The 15,366-nt window shown below is 45.3% G+C and overlaps 1 protein-coding gene across 6 annotated transcripts; it reads left to right on the top strand.

Moving 5' to 3' along the window:
- Positions 1–1,401: 1,401 nt before the first annotated feature.
- LOC119267029 (uncharacterized ATP-dependent helicase C29A10.10c-like) lies at positions 1,402–12,668 on the top strand. Of its 6 annotated transcripts, XR_005132252.1 has the most exons (13): positions 1,402–1,696; positions 4,593–4,722; positions 4,806–6,398; positions 6,888–7,076; positions 7,170–7,265; positions 7,370–7,538; positions 8,317–8,440; positions 8,522–10,297; positions 10,408–11,298; positions 11,864–11,931; positions 12,036–12,154; positions 12,231–12,317; positions 12,399–12,668. XR_005132252.1 is itself a non-coding variant. In XM_037548338.1 (9 exons), exons 3-9 carry the CDS (start codon positions 5,039–5,041, stop codon positions 10,798–10,800), a joined length of 4,107 nt encoding a protein of 1,368 aa, XP_037404235.1. In that variant the 5' UTR covers positions 1,402–1,696; positions 4,593–4,722; positions 4,806–5,038; the 3' UTR covers positions 10,801–11,537. The 6 variants fall into 6 exon arrangements, 1 of the variants encoding a protein (XP_037404235.1); XR_005132253.1 differs by having other exon boundaries at positions 4,923–6,398; positions 12,231–12,444; XR_005132255.1 differs by having other exon boundaries at positions 7,448–7,538; positions 12,231–12,444.
- The last annotated feature ends 2,698 nt before the right edge of the window (positions 12,669–15,366 follow it).

Raw genomic sequence — 15,366 nt, 5'->3', positions numbered from 1 at the left:
TAGGGCCGGTGGCGGCGGCGGGACGGCGAGCGCGTACCTGTGGCCTCGGTGGGCTCGGAGCACGGGCGCCAAAGAAAGTTTGCCGCCGCACGTCGTGCTTGTCCCGGAACCACGTGACCCACATCGGGGACTTGACGGTGAACTTGGGGTCATGAAGAAGGTCTGGATGCAGCTGCGCTCGTCGGCGGTTGATCTCAAGTGGACGGGCACGGCCGCTCGTCGGGATGGCCGCCACAGACACCCGATCAAGGCTGAGATGCCACCCATTTGGCACATGCGTGTCGGGCCATGGGAGCTAGCTGGCCGTGTCCCCGTGGCGTTGGCACACCTCCACCTTCACGTATGGCCTCTACCGCGGCGCGACGATGGGCGGCGAGATAGAGAACCCGCCGGTGCTCCTCGATCCTGATGGGGCAGAATAAGAGCCGGCTTGAACGTCGTGCTTGATGGACGCCCCCGGGATCCACTTCCATATCCCCATCATGGCCGGTGGCCCAGTCTAGGTCTTGTCAGACACGTGAGGGCAAAGAAGTGTGTGGAAGTGCACTAATCGGTCCATGGGGTAGACATTAAAAGGACGCGTGAGGGCGGACATGTGGGCCCCATCCACGAGTTTGGGGTGGAAGGTGGTTAGTCGGTTGCCACGCGGGACTGAGGTCAAACACCGAGAGGACAAGCGCTCGTCCGTCGAGTGTCCGCTTGAACAAAATCAACCTAAATTTGGGTCAGAAATAAGTCCAAATGGACAAGCGCCGGGCAGATTTTACATTCAATTCACGCATTGGGCCATGTTATTTATTTGTCTCGAGCCAAATGAACAGAGGCGGACTAAATGCGGTCTTAAGTTGGCGTGAGATGAGTGAGAAGACTAGCCACAATGAAGAGTAACATACTAACATACACATTTCCCTGGACTATATTACTACCTTCATAGTGAGTAGTAATATAAGTATGGTAAAATGCAAAGCCTTATTTATTAGGTCATAGACTCATATTGCATTAGGACATGTGATGTTATAGTAACTAGCTAAATTATTCAAAGTACATCTCTCTTCATTAACGTATTGCCCATAAACAAATTTGTTAAGTTGAACTTGATGTTAGTGCCAAAGTTACTCCAGCTAGTCGAAGAGAACGGACGAGTTTGGTTCCAACCTGGTGCCTGCGATGCGACTGCATCCGCCCGAGATGCGAGCGAACGCACACCCCCACGCGCGACCCGGGCCCACCACCCCTTTCATCGGGTTACGCAGCAAGCGGACCCACAGCCGGGTTCCACAAGGCAGGGGCATATAACGTGGTTGGGGCTATACGGTTTGGTCCGCGTAGCCGGAGGCTGTTGGGCCTGGCCCCCGGTGGGTTATAAATAAGCCTCCACCCATCGCCTCTTCCCTCACATCTGGACCTCACACCCACCCCCTCTCTCCTCTCTCTCTCTCGTCGAGAAGAAAGAAAGGAAGCGAAAGCTCTAGTAGTCTCGTCACCTGCACACAGACCGCTCGTGAGGCGAGAGAGGGGCCGAGTCCGAGGCCACCAAACCAAAAAGGAAAAGAATTCTTTTCTTGGAGAAGAACACGCACGCATACGCATCGAGGAGGGAGGCGGGGGCATACAGGAGAGGGTGGAAGGGAACCCTAGTCAAACAGAGACGGATCTGCCCTCCACCGCCGACGCCGACGCCGACAACGATCGCCTGGTACGGAGATCCCCGCCAACTCACGACTCTTCCTGCTTGCCTGCTACGAACCCTAGGACCCGCCGTCACGCGGTTTCGATACGAATTGAACGGGGCGGCGGTCGAATGACGAAACCCTAGGATGGGATGGATGCGCGTGGGTGGGACGAGCCTTTTTTTCCTTCCATCTCTCTCCAAGTTAGGCAGGCGGGGCATGGGCTGCTGCCTAATTCGGACATTAACTGTGCGATGTGAGTTTGCCGAATCTCGAAACGGAATGGGGATCAGGGTACGGGGGATTCGCCAAATCTAGCGACGGCTTCCAAGGGACGTTTATGGAATTTGGAAAAATTTCCATGGGATTTCCTGATTTAAGACGGGGCGATAAATACCCTATCCTGGTAGATCGAGCAAACAGAAGCAGGCTATGCCATGCTAGTGGTAGCAATGAATGGAAGAGGGTACACGATCTTTATTTGTGCTGCCGTATATTAACTTTCCTCTTGCTAATTGATTTCTAGCACTCGACATAGGGGTTTGGAGGTACATTGTTTACCCCCACCATTAGTTGCTCTTGCTTCTTCAGTTTTTATTAGTTCATCATCTGTTTAGTCAAATAATAGAGGGCACGTGTTAGATTCATTTGCTTTTTGTTTGAATAGTGGATTGTTCATCTAATTTGTACAGTTGCTACGCTGTAGTTAATTGTCAACCTAGTTTTTGACTTTTTGGTGAGTAGAGTTGGCAGATTTGTTACACTGCTACTGGAACATCATGTTTTGTTGGTTGTTAGTTAGAACCCATTGTTTCTTAGATGACATGTATGATTTTGTACTGATTTGGGTGGGATTTTGTCGTATGCGTACTTCTTCTGTTGTAACATTTAATTCAGAGTATAACGGCATCTACAACGCCAGGTGCTAGAGGCTGGTGCTAGGATTGATTTCCTGCCTGTTTAGTGGTTGTGCTCTGTTAAATCCTGGTGTTCTAAGTAGCATCGACGCAAAAGCATGCACCAAGCGCTTGGCTCGTTTCTTTTCCGCACGAAGTGCCTAGTTGCGTAATTAGCGCATATAAATCAGCGTCTGCAGTTGAATGGTAAGGCGGTGCGTTTTAAAGTTTATGATATTTATTTATTCCCCCTAAGTGTCTGTCCAGGCGTCTAGCATTGTAGATGCTGTAAGTGAATCATAGTTGCGCCTTGGTCAATTTTGTAATAAAGGGATATTTTTGTAGTCTGTAAATTAAATTCCTCCTTGGGTAACTTTTAATAATAGTTAATACTTAACCTTCTGACTTCATTGGAGGCACACATCCTCTATTCTGTTTGAAGTGGACTTTTGAATATCAAGTTTGATATTCCTGTAACATTGTAGTAGTCATCAAGCTATTTATGTCAGATAGAAGGTTTGGAGAGTCATTTGTGCTACTGGTTAACTGTTAGGAGTTGGATAGATTTTTTGGATTTGTTGGATGCCTTTAGCTGAAGGCACTCCTGTTGTAAATAGCTTTAATTTAGGGTTGTCTTTAAATCATTGCTGCCCAAAGGGGTCATTTACCATTTATAGGCATGTGCTTATTTTAGTTGATGTTCTATTCAGACTAGCTCTGGATCATTTTCCCATTTGAAACTTTTGGTCAAGTTTGTAGACCTCTACTTTAGTGATGATATAATTTGGAGTAGCTGTGAATCAATATTGGTGTTTATTCATCGGTTGTCTAACTGGGTGTGTGCCTTTTGGTTTGAGTGGCATGAAGAGAACATTTCTTGGTTGTAGCGATTGTGTTTTTCTTTTTGAAAGATAACGTGTTTGTCCATCGGAGCAGGGGACAACTTGCCATTTCTGCAAAACTAGAAGAAGCCCATCACTAATAAAACATTTGAGTGCTCAATGGATAAAATGCCGAATCTTCATAGAGGAATCAAGCCAGGGTTGGAGAAGAAGCGGAATATAAAGAGGAGCAGAGACGCATGGGTAAGTAGAGAAGCAGGGGCATGGTAAGAGGAAGAACGGGGCTTGGGGTGGCGGTGGCTCGGAAGCTGAAGGGAGCAGAAGGTGGATGAGAATAAGAGGAACTGGGGAATAATGATGAATGCGAGAGGGTGGAGGAGAAGCTCAGGTAGGAGGCAGTGATGCCAGAGGCTGAAACATTTGTAGGTGGTGGTGAAGCAGGAGGGAGGAGATGGTGGCGGATTATAAGAGCTTACCCGCAGTTTAGAATACAGTCGTAATTCAGGATTAGGGTTGAAATTATTACTGGATTAGACCCTAGGGCTTATGCGGAGTTGGTGAGACCTCTTGCAGTGCATAGGTACTTTAGATGAGGTGCTAAGTGCATGAAAGGGCTTATAGCAACTAAACTCTCCAATGCATAGGTGCTTTGTTTCTTGTTGCTAAGCTCTCTTCATTTAATGAGTTGTAGACTGTAAATTGTGTTTTCATCTAGGTGCGCGCCCCTAGCATCGTTTCTTTGTGGGCTCATCAAACTCCTCTCTCCTCTTAATTACCTTGCCACAACAGATTTTTTGCATACTTGGGGAGCCTTTGCCCCGGTACAAGGTGGAGCACTGGGAAGGGCCTCGAAGTTTTAGGCTCATTTATTGAGCTATACTCTCTCTCTCTCTCTCTCTCTCTCTCCTACAGCCATTAATGTATCATCTGTTTGATAGGGAACCCCTTTTTAGTTTGGAAGAAATTGATACTAGTCTTGCTACAAGCTTTTATTGTTTTTTTGTCTGTGGTAATTTGTTAAATATTGCTGTACTTCATGTTGAAATCCAATCCGTTTGCTTTTGAGTTGATAGTATAGATGCCCTGTCCCAAACATAATGGTGTGTATGACAATGTTTACCTTTAGGTAGTTATGCACCATCTGCTTGATATGTTCCACATACTTATTTACGTTGTCTGTAAAGGGTCTGTCTGGATGTGGAGATCCTGAATTCCTAGAATCCAGTTTCTTGAGATGGATATGAAGTGGGCAACAAGAGGACGAAGGGGGCTGGGTCTGAACATGACAGGAATGCAGCGAAGAATCGTATTCAGGTCGCATAACCTGATCAAGATTTGTCTTTTCTGTAGTACCGTACAATGAGGGTTCTGCTGTAACTGTTCACTTCCTTGTTCAGCTCTGCTTCCGCCTCTTGTTGATGGGCTATCTCAGTAATGGAATGAAGCATCCAGGCACCCCTTGAACACCCTGTTTATCATTGTATATTACTAACATATTACGCTGGTTGTTGCAGATTTCTTGCTATACAGAAGGTCAATAATAGTTCTCTTCCAGTAGGTGCTATTGCCCTGGAAGATTGTTACTGAATCCACCAGTTAAACATTCAAGTTATATGCATTTACACATGACATGGGGTCTCGTGGAAGGATGTTATTTGACCTCAATGAGCTCCCAACAGAAGCTGATGAAGAAGAAGCTGCTGTTGTTGTGTCCCAACCTCAGCTTCCTGTTCCCAATATGTATCCCTCAAATTTGTTTCCACCACAAGAAGTGCCTTGGTCACAAGGGATATTAAACAACCATGCCTTTAATCATGCATCTTCTGGTTCAGGTTTTCAGCCTTTTGTTAGAAGTACAGATCCACAAAATGTAAAGAATTCTATGAATACAGAAGAGAATTTGGATGCTACTGCGGCTTCTACATCTGTGGTAACTAATAATTTATCTGATAGTGTTGTGTGTCCTACTGGGCCCTCCAATCAGGTTCCACAATCAGTTGAAAGAGAAGAGGGAGAGTGGTCTGATGCAGATGGTGCTTCTGACACAGCAGGTAGTAGTGTCAGCAACAAGGAAGAATCTGCTGGTACTGCAAGTACTCAAGTGAAAAGAGAATCCCAGGAGAGTGGACCTGCTATTGTTAAATCTACTGATGTGATTAAAGATGACATTGCTCCTGAACCTGGTGACACTGAAATGTCTGATGTGTCTAAAGGTCCAGTCCTTCATGGTCTGACAGGACTAGAGAGCATGAAAACGTCTGAATCTAAAGGAAGTCAACCTGTGGATGATTTGGACCAGTGCACTAAGTCAAAGGATGTCAGAGGAGTAGAAGCCAGTTATGCATTGAAGTGCACGAACAACCCTGCAAAGAGACCTAAGTTAGATGATCACAAAGTTGCAATGCTTGGTAAAAAGCGAGCGAGGCAGACTGTGTTCATCAATGTTGAGGATGCAAAACAAGCTGGCACAATGAAGACAATTACACCGAGGAGACAGTCATCTTTTCCAGCACCAATTGTTACACGTACCGTGAAAGAAGCTTCTCGTGGTGTTGGTGAAAGAGCTGCAGACAAGCAGAACCTACCTGTCATCAGGGATCAGAGACAATCTGAGATGATTGGTCCAGAAAGAAGTAATTCTGCAGATCCTTGTGACCAAAATGGAGAATCTAATGGTGATTTTGAGTTGGGATCTCACGGCAGGTCAAAGAAAATGAATGCCGAAGAACCCCCCTCAGATAGTTACCAACAATCTGTGCCAAGGCAGGCCTTTTCAAAGCAGCCCACGGATTCCAAGCAGTTTAAAGGCAGACCAGTCTCTTCTCAGAGAGCACTTCTAACAGGACAACATACTGCAGATCAGAAGCCAGCTAACAAAAGGTCTCTTGTTCCAAAGAAGCAAGCTTCAGTTAATAACACACAGTATAATGACACATCTGTTGAACGATTTATACGGGAAGTGACAAATGGCAAGTTCTGGCACAATCCAGGTTAGTTCTTCGGCATTGTCCCTGTTTCTTCTGGACATCTTTGGTTAACTGACGCCGTTGTTTAATCTGGAAACTTCTTTCATGTGCTGTGAGGCAATACATTTTGTTTATGCGCTTGTGAAATTTGGCTAGTGCTACTTCCTCAAATGCTAATTCTGTTTTAGTGACTTGCAGAACATAAGGGTGACTTATACGCTTATAAGAAGATTGCAGTCCTTTAGACATATATGGTTTATTTTATATAAATAGTAAACTTAAGTATTATATATGTCTGCCTGTGTTCTGTATTTATTAGGACTGTTCCTAGTTTGCTCCGTATTTTTCTTTCATGGTTGGTACAATTGCACTGTTTTTTCTGTGTGAATACATGCCTTGTATATAATTATTGCATCGTCAGTGTTTGCTTGGTTTCGTTCTATTGTAAAACCAGTGTGTGTGCATGAGCACTCTTAGTTTGACAAGGCAAGTTTATAATTGTTATCTGAACAGAGGAGGAAGAACTTCAGTGTGTTCCTGGAAGCTTTGATTCTGCCGAGGAGTACATTAGAGTTTTTGAGCCTTTGCTTTTTGAGGAATGCAGAGCTCAGCTATATAGTTCCTACGAGGAGAGTCTTGAGGCTGTATCAAGGGATGCACATGTAATGGTGCGCGTGAAAAGTGTGGATAGGCGTGAAAGAGGTATATTTTCTGCATTTTTATTGCCCCCTTTTTTGTAGAGCAATCATGTTACCCATTGTAATCACCTAACATAAATATGCTTGCTGCATTCAGGATGGTATGATGTTATTGTTTTGCCAACACATGAATATAAATGGACTTTTAAAGAAGGAGAAGTTGCAATTTTGTCGTCCCCCCGGCCTGGTTCAGGTAGCCATACTGATAATATCCCTTTATTTTTATCAAGATTTTTATTTTGCTTCCACAAATATGTTTTGACAACTTTGTTCACTTACCTTTGTTTTGTTCATTAGCTGCCCAATCAAGTAGATCTAATAGGAAGACCGCTGCTTCAAATGAAGACGCTGAAGCTGACTGTGGACGGCTTGTAGGTACGGTCAGACGCCATATGCCTATTGATACGCGTGATCCCATTGGAGCAACTATCCATTTTTATGCTGGGGATTCATTTGATTGTAGCAGGTAATCCAGTGTTAGTGATATCATTGTTCTTTAGCTATCCCACACTATGTTTTGATAAGACCACACTTTTGTGCTCTTTGTCCACCCTGTTCCCCTACTATATCAACAGTGATTGGAATTTTCTTAGTTCTTTTTATCACTGGCATGTGATTGTTTGCTTCACAGTTCACACACATGATAGAAGTTGCATGCCAAATTTATTTAAGTCAACTATGCTTTGGAATTTATCATGCTTGACACGATGAATTTTGCACTGCACGATGCAGGTTTACCTTGGAATGAGCAGTACTTACTCATACAACAGCTTGTCTAACTTGTCAGTTTGCCTTTGGCTTTTAAGGTCGTCGGGTTTTTCACGTGCACAGTTACATTGAACATTACACATGCACACAAAACCATCTGCTCTGCAATTTTCTGTAACTTCCTAGTTCTGGTTTGTCTAGTGTTGAGAACATCACCATCTTATTATGAATTAAGCTATACTCAAGCGAAAATCCCCTCATCCTAACAGGACCTGTGATGAGGTTCATAGACACAATTTTCTGAGAATATTACCTACTCCCTCCGTCCGAAAAAGCTTGTCCCTAAAATGGATGTATCTAGCACCAAGTTAGTGCTAGATACATCCATTTGAGGAACAAGCTTGGGACAAGTTTTTTCGGACGGAGGGAGTACTAGATTGTTACGTTTAGTTTACTTTGTTAAGTTGACTCGATTCATATACACTGTTATTGACCTTTTTTTTATTGTTTTGGTTGTCTTTTCTGTGATGCACCAGCGAGACTGATGTTCTGAGGAAACTGCAACCTCGAAGCACCTGGTATCTAACGGGTCTTGGTTCCCTTGCAACAACACAAAGGGAATATGTAGCATTACATGCATTCCGCCGTCTTAATGTGCAGGTAATGCATATTACACCTGGTTGTTATCTGTCTTTCTTGGTTAACATTTTTGCTTGACGCTGATAAAAAACTTTCCATCAGATGCAAAATGCAATTCTTCAGCCAAGTCCAGAGCACTTCCCAAAATATCAAGAGCAGCCGCCTGCTATGCCTGACTGTTTCACTCCAAGTTTTTCTGATCATATCAATCGTACTTTCAATGGGCCTCAGCTATCGGCTATTCATTGGGCTGCAATGCACACAGCTGCTGGTACAAGCAATGGAGTGGTTAAGAAACAAGAACCATGGCCTTTCACATTAGTACAAGGTCCTCCGGGGACAGGGAAAACCCATACTGTGTGGGGAATGTTAAATGTTATTCATCTTGTTCAGTATCAACATTACTATGCTGCTCTGCTAAAGAAACTTGCCCCTGAAAGTTACAAGCAAGTTGGTAGTACCACTAACAGCAGCTCAGAGGCTTTTGCCGCAGGGTCTATTGATGAAGTTTTGCAGAGCATGGATCAGAACCTTTTCCGCACTCTTCCCAAGCTTTGCCCCAAACCACGGATGCTTGTGTGCGCCCCATCAAATGCTGCAACAGATGAGCTGCTTTCTCGTGTTCTTGACCGAGGTTTCATAGATGGTGAGATGAAGGTTTACCGCCCTGATGTTGCCCGTGTTGGAGTTGACACACAGTCTCGTGCTGCCCAAGCTGTATCAGTTGAGCGACGGACGGAACAGCTTTTAATGAAGGGCCGTGATGAAGTAATTGGGTGGTTGCAGCAGCTAAAAGGCCGTGAGCAGCAGTTATCACAGGAGATAGGGCTTCTACAGAGGGAACTTAATATCGTTGCAGCAGCTGGTAGATCCCATGGTTCGGTTGGGGTAGATCCTGATGTGCTAGCTCACAGGGATCGTAACCGTGACATTCTGCTTCAAAAACTTGCTGCCTCTGTAGAAAGCAGGGATAAAGTACTTGTAGAGATGTCAAGGCTGCTGATATTAGAAAGCAGGTTCCGTGTTGGCAGCAACTTCAATCTGGAAGATGCTAGGTCTAGTCTGGAAGCCAGTTTCGCCAATGAAGCAGAAATTGTTTTTACAACAGTGTCAAGCAGCGGGCGCAGGTTATTTTCTCGCCTTAGTCATGGTTTTGATATGGTTGTTATCGATGAGGCTGCTCAGGCCAGTGAAGTTGGAGTCCTCCCTCCACTTGCACTTGGTGCCGCTAGATGTGTCTTGGTAGGTGATCCACAGCAGCTCCCTGCCACTGTTATTAGTAAAGCGGCTGGAACTTTACTCTATAGCAGGAGCCTTTTTGAGAGGTTTCAGCAGGCTGGTTGCCCTACCATTTTGTTGTCAGTGCAATATCGGATGCATCCCCAGATCCGAGAGTTTCCATCACGATACTTTTATCAAGGCCGCCTTACAGACAGTGAAAGTGTTGTCAAACTGCCTGATGAGTTGTATTACAAAGATGCATTAATGGCACCTTACATATTTTATGACATCTCACATGGTCGTGAGTCTCATAGAGGTGGATCATCTTCATACCAGAATGTTCATGAAGCTCAGTTTGCATTGCGTTTATACGAGCATCTTCAGAAGCTTGTGAAAGTTAATGGTGGTAAGAAGGCATCTGTTGGTATAATCACTCCATATAAGTTGCAGTTGAAGTGTCTTCAGCGGGAATTTGAGGAGGTCATGAATACTGAGGAAGGGAAAGATATCTACATAAACACAGTAGATGCTTTTCAAGGCCAGGAGCGTGATGTGATTATCATGTCATGCGTGCGTGCTTCAAACCACGGCGTGGGTTTTGTTGCAGATATACGGCGCATGAATGTTGCTCTTACTCGAGCTAGGAGAGCTCTATGGGTACGTCTCTCTGTCCTCTTTTAAAAAATGCATCAAGACCACTGTACTGCTACTTCAAAACATGCTATGAACAAATGCTATAGTACTAATAGTTATTCGTCGTTTTCTAGGTTGTTGGTAATGCCAGTGCTCTCATGCAGTCAGAGGACTGGGCGGCGCTGGTAGCAGATGCAAAGGCCAGAAAATGTTTCATGGACTTGGATAGCATCCCCAAGGACTTTCTTGCCATGAAGATCTCTTCCAACACTCCAGGAAGGAATACTTCAAACAACCTAAGGAACTTGAGGACTGGTGGACCAAGACCGAGGCATCTGGACATGCTTCCGGACCCCAGGATTGGCATGAGGGCTGATGAGGATGAGCGTCCTAACTCTGTTCCAAGAAATGCTAGTTACCGGAATTTGGATGACCTGGGACGATCTGGTGATAGATCTAGGGAAAGTTTGCAGTTTGGAGTGGCCAAGAGGCCGAATTCATCCAATGGTTCTCGGAGAGAAGTCTGAAGACAATGCATTGCTATCTTCATCTTTGCGTGCGCGTAACAATGATGAGCTTCCTCGGGATGAAGCCTGGTTGGAGCAAAGCATCACCTATTGGAAGATGTACACCCTGGGTCGGTTGTGTTAAGGAGAAGGCATTATTGACATAATGAAAGGATTCCTCATGAAATTAGTAGGCCTCTCGGCGGCATGTTGCAACAATAGCCACTGACGTCAGTACAATCAGATCGTCAGATGCGCTCTGTTGGGTGGTTCAGATTACAGTAGAAAAAGGCTGCCCCAGGTCCTCAGTGTTCTGCAATTGTGCAGGACACATTTGGTCTGTTGATATAACCAGACTTCAACAAGGCTGCAGCTGGATGGTTTCTTTCTGGGATTGCAATACTTGCTTTAGTGTGCTTAACAGGCTACCATCTTTCTCATAGATATAAATACATGCGCATGGGCATTTCCATTTTGAGACATGCCAGGAGAGATAAATCTCACTGGCCCTAGAGCAAGGTTAGGTGTCAAGCTTTGCCGCGAGATTGCTGCTAGCGACAAACATGCGTTGCTTGATATGCCCTTGTAGGATCAGTATTGCTAACGTAGGCAGGGCTTCTGTAACATATGACATAAGCTCCCTCTATGTACAAAGTCCACATCTAGAAAAGAAAATCATTTTTTTATTCAGCTGCCTTGTTGTCTGTCACCTGTTGTTAGTTCGAGACTGTTGAATGATGTTTTATGTTGTTGGAAGATGTTATCATGTTTTCAGTTATGTTCTTACCTGATATTGCACCTTGTTGGTTTTTGTACTTCTATGTTGATCTGTGGTATAGCTTGTGCTCTTTAAACTGGTATGTGGTATAGCATGGTGTTTGGTTGGCATTATTATATTGATTGATGTAAAATTCCAACCGGGGTGACGCTGTACATGCTTCGGGTTTGTGGAAGCCCTGTTTGGATCCTTCTGTTTTTTTGTCTGATATCTGAGGTCCCCTGTTAGCATAAACCAGCCCTTGTTCTTTTTGCTAGTTCTTGATTTTACAGGCATGTACTGATATGGTTCTTGTTCTCTATGCAGGGTATATCTGATGATGTTTCATAATCTTAGCTTGGAATGCTGCTGGTTCGGTGGTGGTCCTCTGAGATGTCAGTTTTAGCATAAGCTAGCCCTTAATTCTTTTTTGTCCGAATCAGATTTGCTTGTGCAGGCCTGTGTTGTGCTGTATTGATCTTGGTCTTGTTCTGTGCAGGCTACACCTTATGATGTACTAGTATGACATTCTGTTCTGCAGAATTTCAGAATGCTGAGGGCTATGACTTCAATCTTGGCTGGGTGTTGCTGGACGGTGGTGGTCATCGAAGATCTCAGGTATGCTCAAAATGTTCTGTTTCTTCTTGGGTTATCAGATTTGCTGGTTCTCCATTTAATTCCCCTTTTCATTCAGGTACGACACGAAAGAGTACTTGCCAGCTTGGTGTGATGCATGTATGCCCCCAGGAAGACCTTACGTCCAAGCTGGAGTGCTTTTCTGGTACTTGAAAGTGAACATGCTGCTGTGATTATTTTAATTCGCAATATAACACAGATTGTGATTATTTTTTATGGCGAAAAGGATCTGATACATTATAAAGATTCACTTGAAGTACAAATCATCTCAAGCACTTGCCGCTGCTCGAACGAGCTGTTGACGGTCCTTTATACCGGACTGGCCTGTCCTCTTCGTGCAAGTGCTCAATGCAAGCTGTAGTAGCTGACGTTGAATCGATATGAAATACCGGTCACCAAATTTGCCGTAGCCAATGGCAAGCGAGAATGTTAGCAACCCAGTGCTCAATCCACTCAAACTAGCATGAAATACAAACCATGGAGGTTGGTCAAGAAATGTATCTATATGTATGATAGTTCTAGATACATTTATTTTTATTCATTTCTACGACAAGTAATTTCGGACGGAGAGAGAGAAGGAAGAACAGGAGCCAGTCAAGTCGTACAAGCAAGGCCGAAGCCATCCTTTCCCTGCCAAGCTGCTCGTGGGGGCCGAATCCATCTGTTCCCAGCCGAGTTGCTCGTTGAGGCCCCCCTGTAGTGCATCTCCTTCGTGGGCTGGGTAGTGCCTGAGAGCCCGACAAGGCCCAGGTTGTTGACACAATCCCTCCCACCATAAGATTCGACTTGCCCCAAGTCGATGTTTAGTAGCGCCATCTGGGGTCCCATGGAGTTGGCAAGGCGTACTGAACCCATTCTACAGTTTCGTCCTCAAGTTGATGTTGTGTTGAACCTCCTGGGTCCCATGTTGGGTCCCATGTCACCTGTGATGTATCAAAACCATTCCCCAAACAAGCATCATCCATACTGTTAAAGATTGTCTCGTCACCAGGTCTTAAGATTATCTCGCCACCAGGTCTTAGAATAGGAAGCCCGCGATTGATCCACTGCCTTCTTAGAACTGAGCAAATCGACTCGTTTTGCCTCTCACATCATTCATGTCTTTCGGAGGCATTGTGATGTTGCTCTCTTCATCTCATCATCTCGTTTTGTCAAGATCATGTTATTTTCTTTGCTTATCCATCTAACTGGAATGTTGTGTCCTCCGTTCAAGTTCTTTTCATCTTATCAAGTTTTGCCTCTCTTTTGAACCGGAGCGTTGTCCGAATTCTTCTTGCTTTGCGCCATTCTTCATGACCTTGCAACCTTTCAAGGTTTGTTGGTTTCACTCGTTGTCAAAAAAGCAACTTAGTTTTACTTTTTCTCTTTCTCTTTCGTTTGTCATCCTTAGATCTCGGGACGAGATCTCTTGTAAGTGGAGGAGAGTTGTGACGACCCAAGACCGACGCTTCATATGCTTTTCATGTATTTTGAATTTTATCATGTGATTTGTTTTGTTCGTTACATTTTTCTTTTGCATCATGTCATTATGCAACCCCTTTTAAAACTCAACTAAATAAATTGCATAGATCGTTGATCTATTTAAATTGAGGGAATTCACATGGTGATTTCTCTTTGTACATATTCTTTTAATATTTTAAGGAGCTATAATAAAATATTCCGTTAATTTGGAATTAACCATAACACACTTGCATTTTAATTCCATGCCTCTTCTACTTCAAGTTTCATCTCCAAACCTTGTCGATAATTCTTTCTCCATTTATCGAGGCTCTTCCTAAAATCTCAACATTTTTGGGCACTTCGAAATCCTAGTCCTTGTTCAAACCATTTGATTAAATTCAAATGACTTTGAATTTAATTCTTGCAATCTTGCCCACTCCATTTTTTTTGAACAAGCGCATTTTTGCGAGTCCAGAAAATTTAACCTCTTGTTCAAATTCTTTTCCGGACCCTCTCTTTCTTGTCTTTGAAATTCTGTTTATTTCTCACGGAGATAAAAAGAAGGAAGAGGTTGGACAGCCCAGCAGCCGAGCCTCTGGCCATTTCCCCTCCACTGGGCTGGCCTCTAAGGCCCATCCCCAGGCCCAGTTGCACCTAAAAAACCCTATCCCCGACCCCCTTCTCTCGACCTCTCCCTCTCGCTTCCCCTCAGCGCCGCTCTCTTCCGATCCCCAACTCCACTCGATCCCCTCCTTCCTCCTGGCGCCGCCATAGAGAGAGGCCAACGCCGCGCCCTCGTCCCAATTCTCGCGCCGCGCCACTGTTGCGCAATGCACGCAGGAGAAGAGCTCCTTGCTCGCGACCCCTCCGGTTGCCGCGTCCTTCTTGCGCGCGAAGCCCTCGCTTCTCTCGGTCGCGCCCGACCACATGTTCGCCGCTGCAACTCCCGCCATGGCCCGCGAGGCCATCAGCATCGCGACGCCCCTGTTGCCTCCCTCCCTTGGCGACCTCGACCTCCGGCCTGTTCCGCCTTGCTGACGTGCACCTTGTCTCCTCTGCATCCATGGTGCCTCTCGTGCCCCCTGCACCACGAACCCCGAGCTCCATCATTTCTGCTTCGCTCTGCTACTACTGCCCCCCCATCTCTGACCCCTTTCTCCTACAACGCCCTGCCTCCTGATGTGCTGCACCACCACTAAGTCATGGCCGATTTTGTTGTTTCATTGTTGGGCATGAGCAGCTATGGCCCGCCATCTCCTGCCGCTACTCGCGTGCTGCACACGAGAGGCCTTTTGTCTTGCTTTGTTTTGGGTTGGCAAAAACGTTGCCAAGACCTGTACGCGGACCGTCAAGCATCGTCTCCGGGATTTTTCGCCAAGTACCCCATCGGCAAGACCGACGTTCGAACAAGCACACCGACTCTATGGTTCCGACAAGTACCCTGACAACGTGTGTACCTGTAACGCCCCGAGACCGATGTGCCAGGTGTCCTCCAGTTATTCGCTGTTGTTGCCTTGTCTTTGCTTGCGTGTCATGCATTGCATATCATGTCATCATGTGCATTTCATTTGCATACATGTTCATCTCATGCATCCAAGCATTTTCCCCGTTGTCCTTTTGCAATCCGGCGCTTCTATGTCATCCGGTGTCCCTTTCTACCTCTTTTCGTGTGCGGGTGTTAAACATTTTCGGATTGGACCGAAACTTGCCATGCGGCCTTGGTTCACTACCGGTAGACCGTCTGTCAAGTTTCA

This window comes from Triticum dicoccoides, chromosome 1A (assembly GCF_002162155.2).
Source record: "Triticum dicoccoides isolate Atlit2015 ecotype Zavitan chromosome 1A, WEW_v2.0, whole genome shotgun sequence".
Taxonomy (NCBI): Eukaryota; Viridiplantae; Streptophyta; class Magnoliopsida; order Poales; family Poaceae; genus Triticum; species Triticum dicoccoides.
The sequence above is the reverse complement of the archived record's forward strand: the minus strand, read 5'-3'. Positions and strand labels throughout refer to the sequence as shown.

What these genes read in the sequence shown, in the direction of transcription:
- LOC119267029 (XM_037548338.1), top strand. Translation starts at nt 5,039, where the DNA reads ATGGGGTCTCGTGGAAGGATGTTATTTGACCTCAATGAGCTCCCAACA. An exon ending in TCCGCCGTCTTAATGTGCAG is followed by an intron (nt 8,441 to 8,521) that starts GTAATGCATATT and finishes ACTTTCCATCAG; the next exon opens with ATGCAAAATGCAATTCTTCA. An exon ending in GAGCTAGGAGAGCTCTATGG is followed by an intron (nt 10,298 to 10,407) that starts GTACGTCTCTCT and finishes GTCGTTTTCTAG; the next exon opens with GTTGTTGGTAATGCCAGTGC.